A 15,993-nucleotide genomic window follows, 5' to 3' on the forward strand; every position below is an offset into this window, starting at 1 on the left:
TATTTTTTTTTTAAATCTTTGGTCTACCTCTTTCGAGTATATTCTCGATCGATACTATAACTTTGCTTCATTAAAATGAATAATAAGAAGCATTCTCTCCTCTCTCTCTCTCTCTCTCTCTCTCTCTCTCTCTCTCTCTCTCTCTCTCTCTCACTCTCTCTTTCTCTTTCGCTCAGTGGAAGTAAGAATCGAATCTCGTGGCAGAAATTAACTTATGTGTCTCCAAGAGAGAATTTCCACGAGAATAATTCGTTAGGTCGACGATATGAAAAATTGATAACACGGATGACTAGCACAGATGTTCCGATAACGTCCGAAGACCGATATATATATATATATATATATATATATATATATTCTAAATATGTGGTAGAATTTAATTACGAAGACAAGCATATTGTAGTATCGGTAGTGAAGATATTGAAGATGAGATATCTTTTTTTTTCCATTCTATTTTTTATTATTCTTTTTTGACTTTTTTCTTCTTCCATTCGATTCGAATGAACTCACACGAATATATAGAATGTTTTCTTTATCTTGGAAACTTCGAATGAAGTGTATGTGTGTGGGATTGAAAGTATTAGAAAAATTTTGCATTTTTTATTTAAAGTGTATAAACTTCTATAACAAATACCGATCTTTTCGAATCGATTATAATTAATCATCGTACGAATTAATCATATCTTTTTTTTTGTTTTACTTTTACTTAAAATACTTACATTAGATTTTTCGTTTGAATGATATTTAAATAATATTAAATAATATCAATTGGAAATTTGTATATATTTATTTGCAATAACAGCAATCGTTATTTCATTGAATATATAACAAATAAATTGTATTAACAAATATCGTAACTCTATTCGTGTGTGTCTTGAAATCTTTAATGAGTAATCAAAATTAATGTAATCATTTTCCCTTATCTATTGTGACGTTGCCTATCATAGAATTTTCGAACTTCATTGTGATTACTAGTTCCATTCTCTCTCTCTCTCTCTCTCTCTCTCTTTCAGTCTCTCAGTCTATCTCAATCTATCATTTTCTACTACATTGTATTATATAATATAATAGCAAGTGAAATTCGATCGCCATTTCGACATAGAAAACGAAGTAGTACGTATAGACACAACGAATTTGATGATTCTCCAATAACAAATTTATCTGTTATAATGCTGGCAAAAAGGATAGAAAATGGATAGATAAGATGGACGTAGAAGAAGAATATTCGAATGTAAAAACGTCGCAATTAATTTTCCCGACTCAAATAGTATCCTGCGGTCAAACGAAATTACATTTCAACGAGTGTTCTGCAGTTTTTCCGACGTCACTTTGTGATAATAGAGAAAAAAAATGAAAAAAAAAAAATTGAAAAAAAAATGAAAAAAAAAAAGAGTTGAAAAAAAGATAGAAAAGAAAAAAAGTAGAAGAAGAGAGAGAGAGAGAGAGATAAAGAGAGAGTAATACTATAGAGGAAATTGGCGTACTCTTGTGTTAATGATCTCGTTTCACGCAAAACCAAACTATTTCTTTTTCTTTATCTGTCTCTCTCTATCTATCTATCTATCTATCTATCTATCTATCTATCTATCTATCTATCTATCTATCTATCTGTCTGTCTATTTCTTTTTCTCTCTCTATCTCTCTCTCTCTCTTTTTCTCTTTCTATCTCTCTCTATTTATCTATCTATCTATCTCTTTCTTACAAGGAGACTCAAAACTGTCGACTATAATTCTTCTTATCCACCGAAAGAGTCGATTAACTTCTAGCTATCGTGTTAACGATAGAAACCCACGTAACACGTTCCAAGTTGAAAAATGACTAAGTAATATATACAGTGACTTACAAATATTATAGGAAGTATGCTTTTTAAAGACTCTCGTGTATCTGCTCTATATGTGTGGTTGTAGGTTGGTGTATATATATGTATGTGTATCTGCGTGCATGCACGTTTTTTATCTTTCTCTTTCTTTCTTTATTTCTACGAAGAACAAAAGAAACTTGTAGAAATCTCTTGTCGAGATTTATTGAACACTTTTTTTTTCACGCTCTCTCTCTCTCTCTCTCTCTCTCTCTCTCTCTCTCTCTCTTTTTCTCTCTTTGTTTATCTTTTTGTTTCCTTCTTATCTTTTTCCTTTTCTTCTTCTTTTTTCTTCTCTTTCCTTCTCTTTTCTTTTCTTGTTCTTTTTTTTTTTATCCTTACATCGTACACAAGATACACGACAGGCAAAAATATTCGAACGAGTTAAATGGCATCATAGATTGTCCTGTAAAAAGATTATTATAGTGTCGTTCTTTGACATCTTACGAGCATTTTTACGAGTTACGTCGTCATATGTAATCACTATGAGTTAAACGAACAATCAAGGTACACGCGCTCACCAGCGCGCGTTATTTTTTTTCTATCTTTTTTTTCTTCTTTTTTTTTTTTTTGTCGAAGATACGTGACCTCACCTTTCTCACGCACTCTCTCAATAACATTGATAACGATAATGTGTCGAACATAGTTTGTTTTTCTTTTTCTTTTTTTATGCATACACAAATATTTTTATTTTGTGCAAAAAAAAATCGTGGATAAGGTAAAATGTTTACGGTGAACGTTTATGCGTGTTGGCGAAGTATGAAAAAGGAATATACATATTTACGACTTTACGGAAAAATAAAGGAAGTACGTGTGTGCACGTGCGGCACGTTTTTAGGTGTAATATTAATTTTATGAGAAAAAAAAAGAGAGAGAGAGAGAGAGAGAGAGAGAGGAGGTTTGAAACATTTTTACGAAAACAGTTCGCACGTTTAGCGGCTCGTTTTTGCATAGGAAATATATTTGAGAAAATATTGGAAATATTTTGTTTCCTTCTCCACTTTTTCTTTTTTTTTTTTTACTGCCTTTTTTCTCTCTTTTTTTTTATACCTTCCTTCCTTCTTTTTTTTCTTTTCTTTTTTTTTTTTTTTCTTTTTTATATCGTTTTTCGCCGAATAATATTTATATATTGAATTTCTGTTAAACGATATATGTATAGGTGCCTATATTTAAATACATATCAATCCTATTGGTAGAGATAGAGGAAGCAAAAAACAAAATAAATAAAAGAGAATCTCACACGCGTGTCTTTCGTGTACGGTCTGGCCTTAGCCTGGCAAAGCGATATTAATAAACATCAGGGAAAAGGTAAAACCAATCTCTCTTTCTCTCTCTTTTTTTCTCTTTTTCTCTATCTCTCTCTTTCATATGTGGTCTGCCGCAGCTGCCGTTAAACACTCCGTCCTTTGGTTCGCACGAGCAACTTTATATTAAAAAAAAAAAAAAAGAATGAAAAGAAATGAAAAAAAAAAAAATATCATTTTGGAGCGAATATTTCGCTAACTTCAATTCGTTTGTATCCTTTCCATTTTTAGCTCTTTATGATAATACGTGTTTCTTCGCTTTTAATTTTTTCTTTTTTCTTTTTTATTATTTTTTCATCCCCTCTTTTCTGTTTCTCTTTTTTCTCTTTTTTTTTTTCTTCTCTTCACATTGTTCTCATGCGAGATCAAAGTTTCATAAATTAATAAATATCTATAAGGATATAAGAGAAAATGGCTCAAATATTTATTTCTTTATGTTATACGTGCTAAGCTAATATACTGTTATATCAGATTTTAATGACAAAATTTAATTTATATATATACAAATATATATGTTTCTGTGCGTGTGTGTGTATATAGTACACGCGACAAGAACGTATTTATTAATTACATTATCGAAATGAAATGATCCTCGAATGAAAAAGAAAAAAAGAAAAGAAAAATCGTCGAACTCGAGGTATAATAAATCCTAGAATACACAAAAATAAAAGGGAAAGAATTGGATTTATATAAAAAATGATAAGATAATTAAAAATCTGTTAATATTTAAAGTACATACAGAAACGTATATAACAAACGAACGAAAGAAAGCATTTTCTTCTTTAATAAAGATGAAAAAGATATTCGACGATGCATCCATAAAAAGAGAAAAAAGAAAAGAAGAGAGAAACATTAACAAATCGACGTTGTCGATCGAACTAAAGTAAAAAAAAAATAAATAAATAAATAAATAAAAATAAAGAAATAAAAAAAAAAATTAGAGGAAAATCACGAGCAGTTTAAGTTTCAGCAAATCAAAGCAAATCAGATAGGTACAATGAATTCCCCAAAGGCGGAACAAACCGTGGGAAAACTTTTTAATTGCATTCCGCAACTCCGCAAGAGGAGTTCTCTTTTTGTTTCTGGAAGGAAAAAAAGAGAGAAAGGGGAAAAAGAAAGAAAAAAAAGTGACTTTGAATTTTCTCGATACCGAAGACCGTAAATAAGGACGTCTCAGTTGGTTTTCTCTATCTCTTTCTCTTTCTCTTTCTCTTTCTCTTTCTCTTTCTCTTTCTCTTTCTTTCTCTTCAGTTTATTTCAAATATTCCTCTTTCACTTCTAGTTTCTATGAAAATCGTGTATATTTTGAAGAAAATCGAGAAAGAGAGAGAGAAATAGAAATTCATGAAATTTTCTTAGACTTTGTTTTACGTTCTTAGGAACTATTACATAAAGAACGAACGAATGAATAGTGAAATAAATGAATTTTGAAATTGGTTCAAGAATATTTCTATTGTCTTACCTGATGACTTCTTCTACTGCCACGCAAACTAAGCCTGTGACTCCAATCACGTTTAGGAAACTCTACTCCGTACTTGTCCATCTTTAAATTTCCCTTTATACGCGTTGATATAAGCGGCAGAGTTTTATCAGCTTTTTACCCTGGTTGTTATTTCATATTTTTCCTGGAAAGAAAATAGAAAAGAAGAAAAGGAGAAAAGACAGAGAAAAAAAAATTCAATGAGCGCTTCTATACATTTAACTTCTACCATCGTATTAAGTTTCTCTCATTATCCTTTATCCGTCGTTTAACTCGATAATATCAGCGAACGAAGTACTCGTATTTTTTTTTTCTTTTTCTTTTTCTTTCTTTTTTTTTTTTTAATTTCGAAACTACAGTATGTAGATCACTTTTGCTTATAAACTCGTCTATAAGAGAGACACACGGTCGTAGAACGTCTCCTTTTTTACAATTCAAATTATATGCTCCTAACGATTTTCAAAAGGGTTTGTTAGGTTCGTACGAAAGAGAGAGAAAAAGGGAGAAGAAAAGAAGCGAACGATTAAAAAGAAAAAAAAGAAACGATAATCTCGATCTTTGTTACCGAAGTACGGAACAACGAAATTTTTATATACTTTCTTATTCCGTCTTTTTTCTTTCTTTCTTGTTTTTTTTATTTTTGAGAATTTCACGCGTTAATAAAACGATCAATCGTGAACTGCGAAGTGTGTGAAAGAAAAATTTGGCGCGATGTGTCTTGTACTTGCGACAAGTACATGTATATATTCCATAGTAGTTTCACGATCGGTGATGATACACAAGTGTGTGTGTGTGTGTGTTAAAAAAAGAAAAAAAAATATTGTTGGAAAATCGACCTCAACCTTGAGACTCGTATCTTCGTCGGATCGTACATCGTAAAAAAAAATCAGACCGTGTAAGTCGTGACACGAAATTTTTTCTTTTTTCTTTTTTTCCTTCTCTTATCCCCGATGTAACAACACTTACAATTCTACTGTAATAACACATTTCGTATAAATAGTCGCAACAACTTCGAATCGATTTTTTACTTCAATAAACTTAAGGTTTTACATCGCTAACTATACGTATGTATCTACACATATATACATATATATATATATATATATGTATGTGTGTATGTATATAGTTCTAATTTTTTTCTATCGAGTTCGTCTAACCTACTATGTATTTCAAATATCATTCACTTTATATAAGGAAAAAGTCTTATAGATGTGTACTTATATATGTACATATGTATCGGATATGTGTTAGCATACATTTGAAAAAAGAAGAGAAAAAAAATATAGAGAGAGCTGGCTTCGTTATTATTATTATTATTATTATTATTATTATTATTATTATTATTATTATTATTATTATTATTATTATTATTATTATTATTATCTCCCTGTTATTTTATTCTCGTTCGGGTTTATCTATCTTTTTATCATCTTATGCATACAAGCTGGTCGCAGCATTTTCACGCGTTATCTTTTTCCCAAAAAAGCCAGAGAGAGAGAGAGAAATAAATAGATAGATAGATAGATAAAGAGTCATTAACGAAAGATACACTTTCTAAATTTACACGGTTCTTTTAACTTGTCTAAGTAAACTCAATTTTGTTTAACCCTTTCTCTCTCCCACTTTTTCTCTTCCTCCTTCTCTATATCTCTATCTTTCTTTCTCTCTTTTGGACCAGCTGTTCGTTGAAAACGTTAACGAATTTAACAATTCTTTAAAACGATGCTTAGGTGAGTGTCAACGAGAAAGGGACATAGAGAAAGAGAGAGACTAAAGTTTTATAGCTCGTCGAACTTTATAACAGTAATAACATCAGCATGTTAAAACAAGAAAGAAAGAGACAAAGAGAGAAATGAAAACGTTTAGAAAAACTCTTCTCGACTCGTCGTTTATTGGATTTCCGATCATGTAGTTGGATAACTACGTTAGCATTAACCCAATTTGACGCATGATGTGGTTCCTCACCACGTCGCGGTCTTATTAACAATTTTCTTTAGACGTATATACGTACATATTTATTTTTATTATATTTATTATGTATATATGTATATTTAAATATATATATATATATAATTTATTTGTGTGTAAGTATATGTATATATATTTTACGCATAGATAAATTAGAGATCGAGAAAACGATCACGAAATCCAACGCATAGATCTTTCTCCGATAAAGAAATAAATCTCTAATCTTTTTGCGATTTATCCGGCATTTAATTAACGAAAGCTCGACGATCTTTCAGTATGTTTACGACACTGATAATGAATTCGCCGTCGGATTATTGTGATTACTTATCAACGCGAACAATGTGATAAATTCGTTCGTTGATTCTTAACCGAGAGCCCATTACTTGTCAAATCTCTGTGTACTCCGTTTCTTGGTTGTTTAAAATTTGAAGAAAAAAAAAAAAAAAAACCTATATATTCATTCTTTTTTTCTGCGTTAAAATCTCTAATAATCAATTTTATCGTTATGATTACGAAGAGATCGATTTCTACTCGAATATTTTTTAATTAATAATTCTGTATGTTCTTCAACATATCGTACGTTCATATACCTATATTTATTTATTTATTTATTTATTTATTTATTTATTTATCTATTTATTTATTTATTTATTTATACATACATATGCACGCACATATATTTTTTTTATTAATACGATCATCATAAAAGAACGTCAAATTATAAATGAAAAGTCTTGTCTATATAACTCATTCTCCAAATATTATTGTTCCTATCAGAGATAGGTGCCTTTGACAAGAGGAGATTTACAGAAAGGTCGTTGTGTTACGTAGAGAGAATCCTCTTCTCTCGATCGTTCATTACGCAATCATCCTGCCTACATCGTTGCACACGTAGCCGCTTTTGATTTGTCCGGGTAATAAATCCGATAGTTCTTCGGATCGTGAGATGACTCTTGATATATATTCTCATTCGTTGTACTCTCTGACGACAAAGTTTTCTCTCTTTCTTTCTCTCGTCAAAAGTGGCTAACGAAAAAAAAAAAGAAAGAAAAGAAAAGAAACAAAACAAAACAAAAAAAAAGACTACGAAAAGAAAAAAAAAGAAGAAGAAGAAAAGAAAATAGATTTCGTAACGTCGTATTTATGTAAAAAAAAAAAAGAGAGAGAGAGAGAGAGAGAACACTATTTTTCCTCTTTGAAAACGAAGATGAAGACATATTCATTTTCTTTGATCGCTTGAATTCGTTTGAAAAACTTCCTTTCTATGATACGATCTATTCTTCGCGAATTTTTATTAACCTCTTTCCGTTAGGTAGTACTACTATTAGAATTCACAATAACGAGCAATATAAAGTACGTACGTTGAATTTCATTCTCAATCGACTTTCGAAGTCAACATCTTGAAAATAGAAAGTCGAAGAGAAGAAGGTCGATCCGAACGTTCGATAAAAATCTATTACTAGATATGAGTGCAATTTAAACTGTGCCATTTTATTCCTATACGAAAAATCATTGACTTGCGAAACGATCTATTCTTATCGATCGTTAGCTCCATCGATCTTTGAATTTTAAATTAAAAAAGAATAAAAGAAAGTGAATTCGTATTTTATACGATAAATTTATTCTGAATGTTGTATTTCTTATCTTTTTTTTTTCTTTTTTTTTTCCTTTTTTTTGTAATTTAATCGTAGACACAAATTATTTTCATGTCTGATGCTTTCTCTCTCTCTCTCTCTCTCTCTCTCTCTCTCTTTATAACAGAATTTAAAAGTAAAGAAGTATTATTTAACGAGCTGACCACACACATCGTGTCTCTTTAATTACTGCAGCTTTCTCATTATGTATACGTATTTATGTACGGAATTTGTTTAAAAAAAATATATATATTTCGTTTGCCGACAATTTTGAATGCATTGAAGTAAAATAAATGGGAAATTATATTATAGAAATATAAATTAAATCGAATATATATATATATATATAAAATTCTACTTCAATATAATTTCGTTAATATCGTAGAAAATTTGTCCCGTTCAAATATCGATGAAAAATATAGGAATATTTTTCTACGTTGGATCGATGTAGATCGCGCGAAAAAACCACGATCTAATATTATTACGTATGCAAAAAGAAAAAGATATTTACAAAGAAAGAGATATTTTTAGAATACATATTATGTAAAATATGAAATTTTAATCCAACGTTATAATAATTTCTTCGTACACAAATTTCTTCTCGTTAAAAATATATTTCTAAAAACGAAAATCTATTTTCCCTGAATATATTTCCCGTATATCAAATATATGATTACAATTCTACACGATGTTAAGCTCGTGTACAGTCTTTATTTCTCGTTGAATATATTTTTCTCAAAAAAAATAAAAATAATTTCAATCCGATAGAATGTTAACGTCCTATACAAATTTTGTTTCTCGTTCAGAATATATCTCTATAAAAAAAGAAAAAATATATATATATATATTTTCTCTAAATACATTTTTTGTTCGATCGTTTATGTAAAACCATGACGATGCAATGTTATTACGTAGGCAAAAAGAATGAGAGAGTAAAAGAGTGAGAGAGAAAGAAAGAGTATGTACGTATGTATAAGTGTACGTGTATGTGTTTACCCTTTTGTTTACTCGTGCGCGCGGAAAAGCAAGTTGGTGTCCCTCCGTCATAATATAGTCGTGTCACTTACGTTCTTCCACCCTCGATTTACGTTTGTTTTCAATCCGGAACCCTGGCGCCTATTTTATTACGCAGGCTGACGCGCCACAAGAGACATAGTCCGGTTAGATCTCTCTCTCTTGTTCTTTCTCTCTCTCTCTTTCTCTCTTTCTTTCTCTCCTCTCTCTAACACGCAGACACGCATATACAAATACTCTTTCACTCGTCTTCTCAACGAAGATACTACCCCACTCGTGTATCTTTGCTAAAGAAAACACACAATGGGCCGCATCTGATAAAAATAAACTTGCTCGATGTGATCGCATTTTCTTGGGATTTATCCTTTTTTTTTTAATTTCTTTTTTAATATATATATATACATACATTAATTTGATATATAGTATATGTAATATAATAATATATTAATATATATATATATATTAATAAAATTGTATATATATAATAATGTATTTTTATATTAATATGTTTATTAATTATATATACATATTAATGTAATATATATTATATAATTAAAAAAAAGAAAAAGAAAAGAAACAAATATATATAATATTTCTTTACTTATTCATATAATTCGAATAGGATAAAAAATTTTATATTAGCATATTGTCTATATTTAAAAAAAAAAAAACTCCGATCGAACGATTTGAAATTGCTTACAAAAATATTTAAATAGTTTGCAAATAACTTTTCTTTATATACACCTATCACTTACACTATCGCAACACATTGATGGTGTTGTTACGCTAATAAATTATTTCAACATCGATACGTGAAAATACCGAGAAAGATCATAATCAAATTTTAATCTCACGCTTTTAATCTAACCTTTCAGGATTTTTTTCTCGTTTCCTTTCTTTCTCTTCCTTTTTTTTCTTTTCTTCTCTTTTGTTTTCTTTTCCTTTTCTTTCTTTTTATCTGAACGATATCTCTCTTCTTTCCCAAAGGAGCAATTAACGTAAGATACTCAACATTATATTGAAGTTCTCCCGGAAGGAATGATAATGAGTGCAGGTACCCTCATGGCCGTCGGATTGTGTATCGTTTAGTCCGATCAAAACCTGACTATACTACTGACTAATGCACTCACTCATGTCAGTGACGCTCAACTTATTGATACAATTATTAAGTGATGTAATTAAAAGCGAACACGTGTATTTGTACGTACATGTATAGGTGTTTGTACAATATAATAATTAAAATCGTTCGCGTTTGAAACGATTTTTATTTTCGAGTGAACCTTTTCATTTTTTATTCCTATTTTTATTTTTTTTTTAATTTATTTATTTATTTTTTTTTTTTACGTACAAGAAATAGAAATTACAATTAACAGATCAACTCGACAATAATAATCGTTTTATTAATTAATGATTAATAGTCGCGTTCAGGATTTTTTTTCGAAGGTAATCTGTTTCCGTTTCTTTCTTTCTTTTTTTCTTGTCTACTTTTTGTTTCTTTTTTTGTTCTTCTTTTTTTATAATACAAATAAGGATGAAAACATTGTCGTTGTATGACGAGCGAATAATATTATAATATATTATACCGGACAATTATCGTCGTTTGACACTGACTCGTGTCCACGTTATCAGTTTCCTAGCTAGAACGACGATGAATAGTTTTGCATGTAGAAGATTATTACTATCATGAGATAGCTTGCTTTGCCTACATGTATATATATATATATGTAAACATATATATACATACATGCATATATATATATGTATGCATATACACGTACATATGTATCATGTATATATACATATGAATACATGTATATATATATACACATACATATATATATGTATATACACATACAGGATAGGGTTTCTTAGGTCTATATATACTCAAACATAATTACAACTGGTTTCTCTATATCGAGCGCATCGAATATTAAGAACAATAACATAACACCTTTTCATTAGAAACGTTAACTATTCTATACGCGTTATCGATAGACCGACCCACCTTCACCCTTCATTTTCTTATTGCGTATCGTTATCGTAGCTTCGAATTAATCAGCAAATTCTGTCAGTTATGTAGATGTAGTAGATACAGTTTAACGTAGAAAGTGTATGAGAGAAACACACACAGAGGCAGAGAAAGACAGAGAGAGAGAGAGAGAGAGAGCCAAATGGAAAGCCTCGAAACAGGACGTCATGAAACTAAACTAATACTATATTCACAGAGTTTCCACGCGTGTAACGTATTAACATGGGTTAAATGCCCAAAAGAGAAGCTTTGAGTTTCGTCTTAAACATTGAAATAATGAGAAAACAGACTATCTCTTTCTCTTTCTCTCTCTCTCTCTCTCTCTCTCTCTCTCTCTCTCTCTCTCTCTCTCTCTCTCTCTCTCTCTCTCTCTCTCTCTCTCTCTCTAGTGATTTCTAATTTTTTAATTTGTTTTTTTCTTTATTTTATTTATCTAGTTAAAAAAGAAAAAAAAAGAGAATCTCTATTCGTTTCTTTGGACATTTACGACGTGTCAATAAAACGTTTAGGTTTTTGTTAAAGTCATGTTCTTTTTCTAATCTTTCGATTTTCTAATCTTTCGATTTTCTAATCTTTTAATAATCGCTTAAGAAATATCTAAGATCTTTCAATTCGGAAGAAACGTTAGTCGATTATTCTGGGTTGGTGATCGAAGACCAAGAACAGATATTTTTATTCGACGTCGATTGTCCGACGTAGGGCAAAAGGCATTTTATCAGGAACGATGTAAGAAACTGGTATACGATATAGTACGACCTACGATTATACGTATCGATCGTTATATGTGCGGAGAATATCTATGACGGTTGTACGAGCTGGTTGAAGATATTTTTTAAAAGAGTTACTCTCTCTTTCTCTCTTTGTATCTCTATCTTTTATCTCTATCTATCTTCCACTCTCTTTATTTCTCTCTCTCTCTCTCTCTCTCTGACCGACCGACCGCGAATCGTTCGTTTCATTCATTTCTTCTCTTTTTCGATGTATGCGTTGAGTTTAAAAAAAGAATAGAGAAAAAATGAAAAAGTATACACGCGCGTAAACACACTCATACGCGTACACATATACATAAGAAAAAAAATACGATCTACCAGAGCTCTATATTATATTTTTTCAACTTTGATCTTTTGCGTTATAAAAGAATATATATATATATATATATACATACGCATATGGGTATATGTATCTAATCGCAGCGAATTGGCACAATCTCTCATTCAAATTTGTTCATTCGTATTGCGTTGTGTAACTTGTAAATTTTTTACTTTTTTTTTTTTTTCTTCTTTATATACATATATATCGTTCTTTTTACTCGTATCGAAAAATCGTACGATAACGAGAATTGTCGGTATCTACGATCGATACTTCGAGCACGAGGTTGCACACCATTCGCATTAGAAATATTTTTACCTTAGCATATGAAGAAGGGTTACCGTGTTAGAGAGACTAAATAGAGAGACATATTGTTAAAGCAAAATGTGTGTCTCGTGTCACCCGATTAGCGAGCTACCTGTACCTACTAATTGACGATAAAACTCGCGAACGTCCTTACCTTACAACAACGGCGCCGTACTCGATGATCTTGACACGATTTTCATTCTAGGAGATGTAAAACAGTAGTCTTACTTCCTTCCTTCCTTCCTTCCTTCCTTCCTTCCTTCCTTCCTTCCTTCCTTCCTTCCTTCCTTCTTTTTCCTTTTTTTTCTTCCCCTCTTTTTATTTTTATTTATTTATTTATTTATTGTCCGTTTAGTTTCCTCTCGTCCTATCTTTTCCTTTTTTTTTTTTTTTCTTTCTTTTTTTCCTTTAAATGCTCATCGCTCGAACAGGACGACGATTATTGGTAGCCATATCAGTAACACCAGCAACAGCAATAGCAGGAGAGTAACACGAAGATTAAGGTTTCTACGTTGGGACAATAAATAATCGAGATTATCACACTTTTTAAGTTTTACCACGAGTTTTTTCTCTTAAGCATCGTTGACCACAAAGAACAACAAAAAAAAAGGAGAAAAAAATAAGAAAATTTTACGACGAATATCTTGCAATTTTTTTATCCTCTCTCGATCATCAAGGATAAGAATCGATAGATCTATCGATCGATTAATCGATCAATAGGTTTATCTCGAGAATATTAGCCTAGGATATTCGTCGTTTCAAGGGTCACCAAAGATCAAAGGGAAACGGTGCGACAACGATCAAAGGGCTCGACTATGAGAACTCCACTACGACCACTTCATTTTGTGATTCTATTTCAATTTTGAAATCAATCTTGGAAACTCTTATCGATTCTTACTCGTTTCTTTCTTCTTCTTCTTCTTTTTTGTTTTTCTTCTTATTCTTCTTTATATCCCTTTTAATATGATCGATCGATCCTCCAAATAAAATTTTCACGAACACGATCCGACGCTTTTAAAAAATACGATAAATAATGTCAAATAAATCGATTAACATATATATATATAAATATGTATATTTGATAATCTCTTGGCAATAAGATCGATAATTTATGATTGAGTCACTATCGCACACACGTTCATTCAATTGTCACGAACGAATAGATTTCTTTCTTTCTCTCTCTTTTTCTTTCTCAATCTCTTCGTCAGATCCGGTCTATCATTATGACTGTATTCTCTTGTCACATCGGCGAATCCACATCCGCTCACGCGATGATCCGTACGAGAGAAGTTACGATCGTCGAAATCGAAATAGGAAAAATTTCTTTTTCTTTCCTATTTTTTTTTTTGTTGTTGTTATCTTCTTTCTTGTGTATCAATAAAATCAAATCTATCGATTATCTCTCCCCTTTGTTCTCTTATTTAGTAATTCTATTTTTCGTTCATTTTTTTTAAAAACAAAAAAAGGAAAAAAATATTTATCTTTAAATAAATATATGTATATATATATACACATATATGCACATATATATATATATATTATCGGATCGTTATCGTCGCATATGTGGAAATTATCGGAAAGAGTAGTTTGGAATATTTGTTTTTTTTTTCTTTCTTTCTTTTTATTTTATTTTTTTATTTTTTTTTTTCTTTCTCCTCTCTCTTCCGTTTTCGATTATCGGAAGGCGAGAAGAAAAACGAAACGAGAGAGTAGGCACGCGATGCGTTTCACACGGATGCCGCGCGTCGACTGAGACCGCGATTGACTGTGGCGCGGTGCCATTTCACGCCGATTTCTATCGCGCCTGGAGAGGAGCCTCGGTCCTTGCGCGAAGAACCTCGTGAGAAACATGAGAGAGAGAGAAAGATAGATAGATAGATAGATAGATAGATAAATAGATAGAGAGATAGAGAGAAAGATAGAAAGATAGAAAGAGAAAGAGAGAAAGAGAGAGGTAAGCTACACGCAGAATCCATCTTACGACCCTTGACGATGCAACCACGAAACGATGACACTCCTATGTTCACGAATTTATCGTACGATAAAACATCGATGAGATAACAACGTTCGTAAATATCTAATAAAAAGATTGTTCGTTCTTATTTCCTTTTTTTTTCTGATTTTTTTTTTATATTTCTCATCTTTTTTTTTCTTCCTTCTTTAAGGAATCGTATTGGGAAAAGAATATGGTATTATCGATTCATTTTCGGATCGAGATAATCGAATATGTTTTGTCCCGAGTTCGAAAAGTGAAGTGAAGTGAAGTGAAGTGAAATGATGTAAAAAGGAAAGAAAGAAAGAAAGGAAGGAAGGAAGAAAGAGAAGAAAAAGAGAAAGAGAAATGATAAGGGAAAGGAGAAAGAAAAAGGAAAAGGAATGTTATCCGACGAATTTATTTCTTTGGTTAATGTAAAATTCATTGTGACTCATTATACGTATGTGGATATACATATATATATATATATATAAACACATTCGTATATGCATATACAACACACGCACATATACGATTTCCGTTGGAGATCTCACAATCTTGTTATATTTTCTTTTAGCTTATGCAAAGTGCGTGCGTATAAATACGATCAATCAATTATTTATAAACTTGAGAGGGAAAGCAAGGAGCCTTCCTAAAAAAAAAAAAAAAGAGAGAAAAAAAAAGAAGGAGAGAAAGGAGAAAGGAAAAGGTACAGAGGGGACAGAGAGAAAAGGAAGAAGAGGAGACGACGAATGCATCAACTTGATTCCTCTTCGTGATTCGTAAAAGATTGTTTTGCGAAAGACGATCGACTGATATGTTCGTCTAGAGAAAGAGAGAGAAAAGGAAACAAAGAAAGGAAGGAAGAAAGAAAGATAAAAATATATATTATATATATATATAGAAAGAGAGAGAGAGAGAGAGAGAGAGAGAGAAATAAAACAATGATAACAAGTGCAGTGGGAAGAATAAAGAAGAAAGAAAAAATCTTGGAGAACAGGAAGTAAGAAGAGACAGAGAAAGAGTGTGTGTAGAGAGAGAGAGAGAGAGAGAGAGAAAGAGAGAACATAAAGAGAAAGTCGAAGGTACTTTGAAGCCTAGGGTGGTGTCGAGTATCAAAGTACATGGAAGCTTTCAGTTCTCGTTATAAAGAGCCCTTCTTCCCGTCGCAATGGCGGCACAAGCGTCGTGTCGTTATTATCGTTGCCCATCGTAATATTATTCCATCTTGGCCCTTACGATCTTACCATCTTCGAAGAAAAAGACTGACTCTTAAAAGCCGATCGTTTTTTGTCATCCTGATTTTATGTCTCGTCTCATCGTACAACATAACGA

At 31.2% G+C, this 15,993-nt stretch overlaps 2 protein-coding genes across 8 annotated transcripts in view; one reads left to right on the forward strand and one right to left on the reverse strand.

The window, feature by feature from the left end:
* The window catches only part of LOC127064207 (adenylate cyclase type 6), a 72,597-nt gene extending 58,154 nt beyond the window's left edge, over positions 1-14,443 (reverse strand). The window contains exons 1-3 of one of the 4 annotated variants that reach the window (XM_050994892.1): positions 13,582-14,443; positions 12,838-13,190; positions 4,626-4,788 (exon numbers count right to left, since the gene is read on the reverse strand). In XM_050994892.1, the coding sequence (XP_050850849.1) occupies positions 4,626-4,706 (81 nt within the window). In that variant the 5' untranslated portion in view covers positions 4,707-4,788; positions 12,838-13,190; positions 13,582-14,443. Of the gene's footprint in view, positions 1-4,625; positions 4,789-4,859; positions 4,980-5,239; positions 5,597-12,837 lie in introns of those variants that run through there. The other 3 variants (XM_050994893.1, XM_050994895.1, XM_050994894.1) reach the window with 3 other exon arrangements.
* LOC127064228 (uncharacterized) overlaps positions 1-15,993 on the forward strand; it is a 132,382-nt gene that overhangs the window by 94,632 nt on the left and 21,757 nt on the right. The window lies entirely within an intron of this gene.

Source organism: Vespula vulgaris, chromosome 5 (assembly GCF_905475345.1).
Source record: "Vespula vulgaris chromosome 5, iyVesVulg1.1, whole genome shotgun sequence".
Classification (NCBI taxonomy): domain Eukaryota; kingdom Metazoa; phylum Arthropoda; class Insecta; order Hymenoptera; family Vespidae; genus Vespula; species Vespula vulgaris.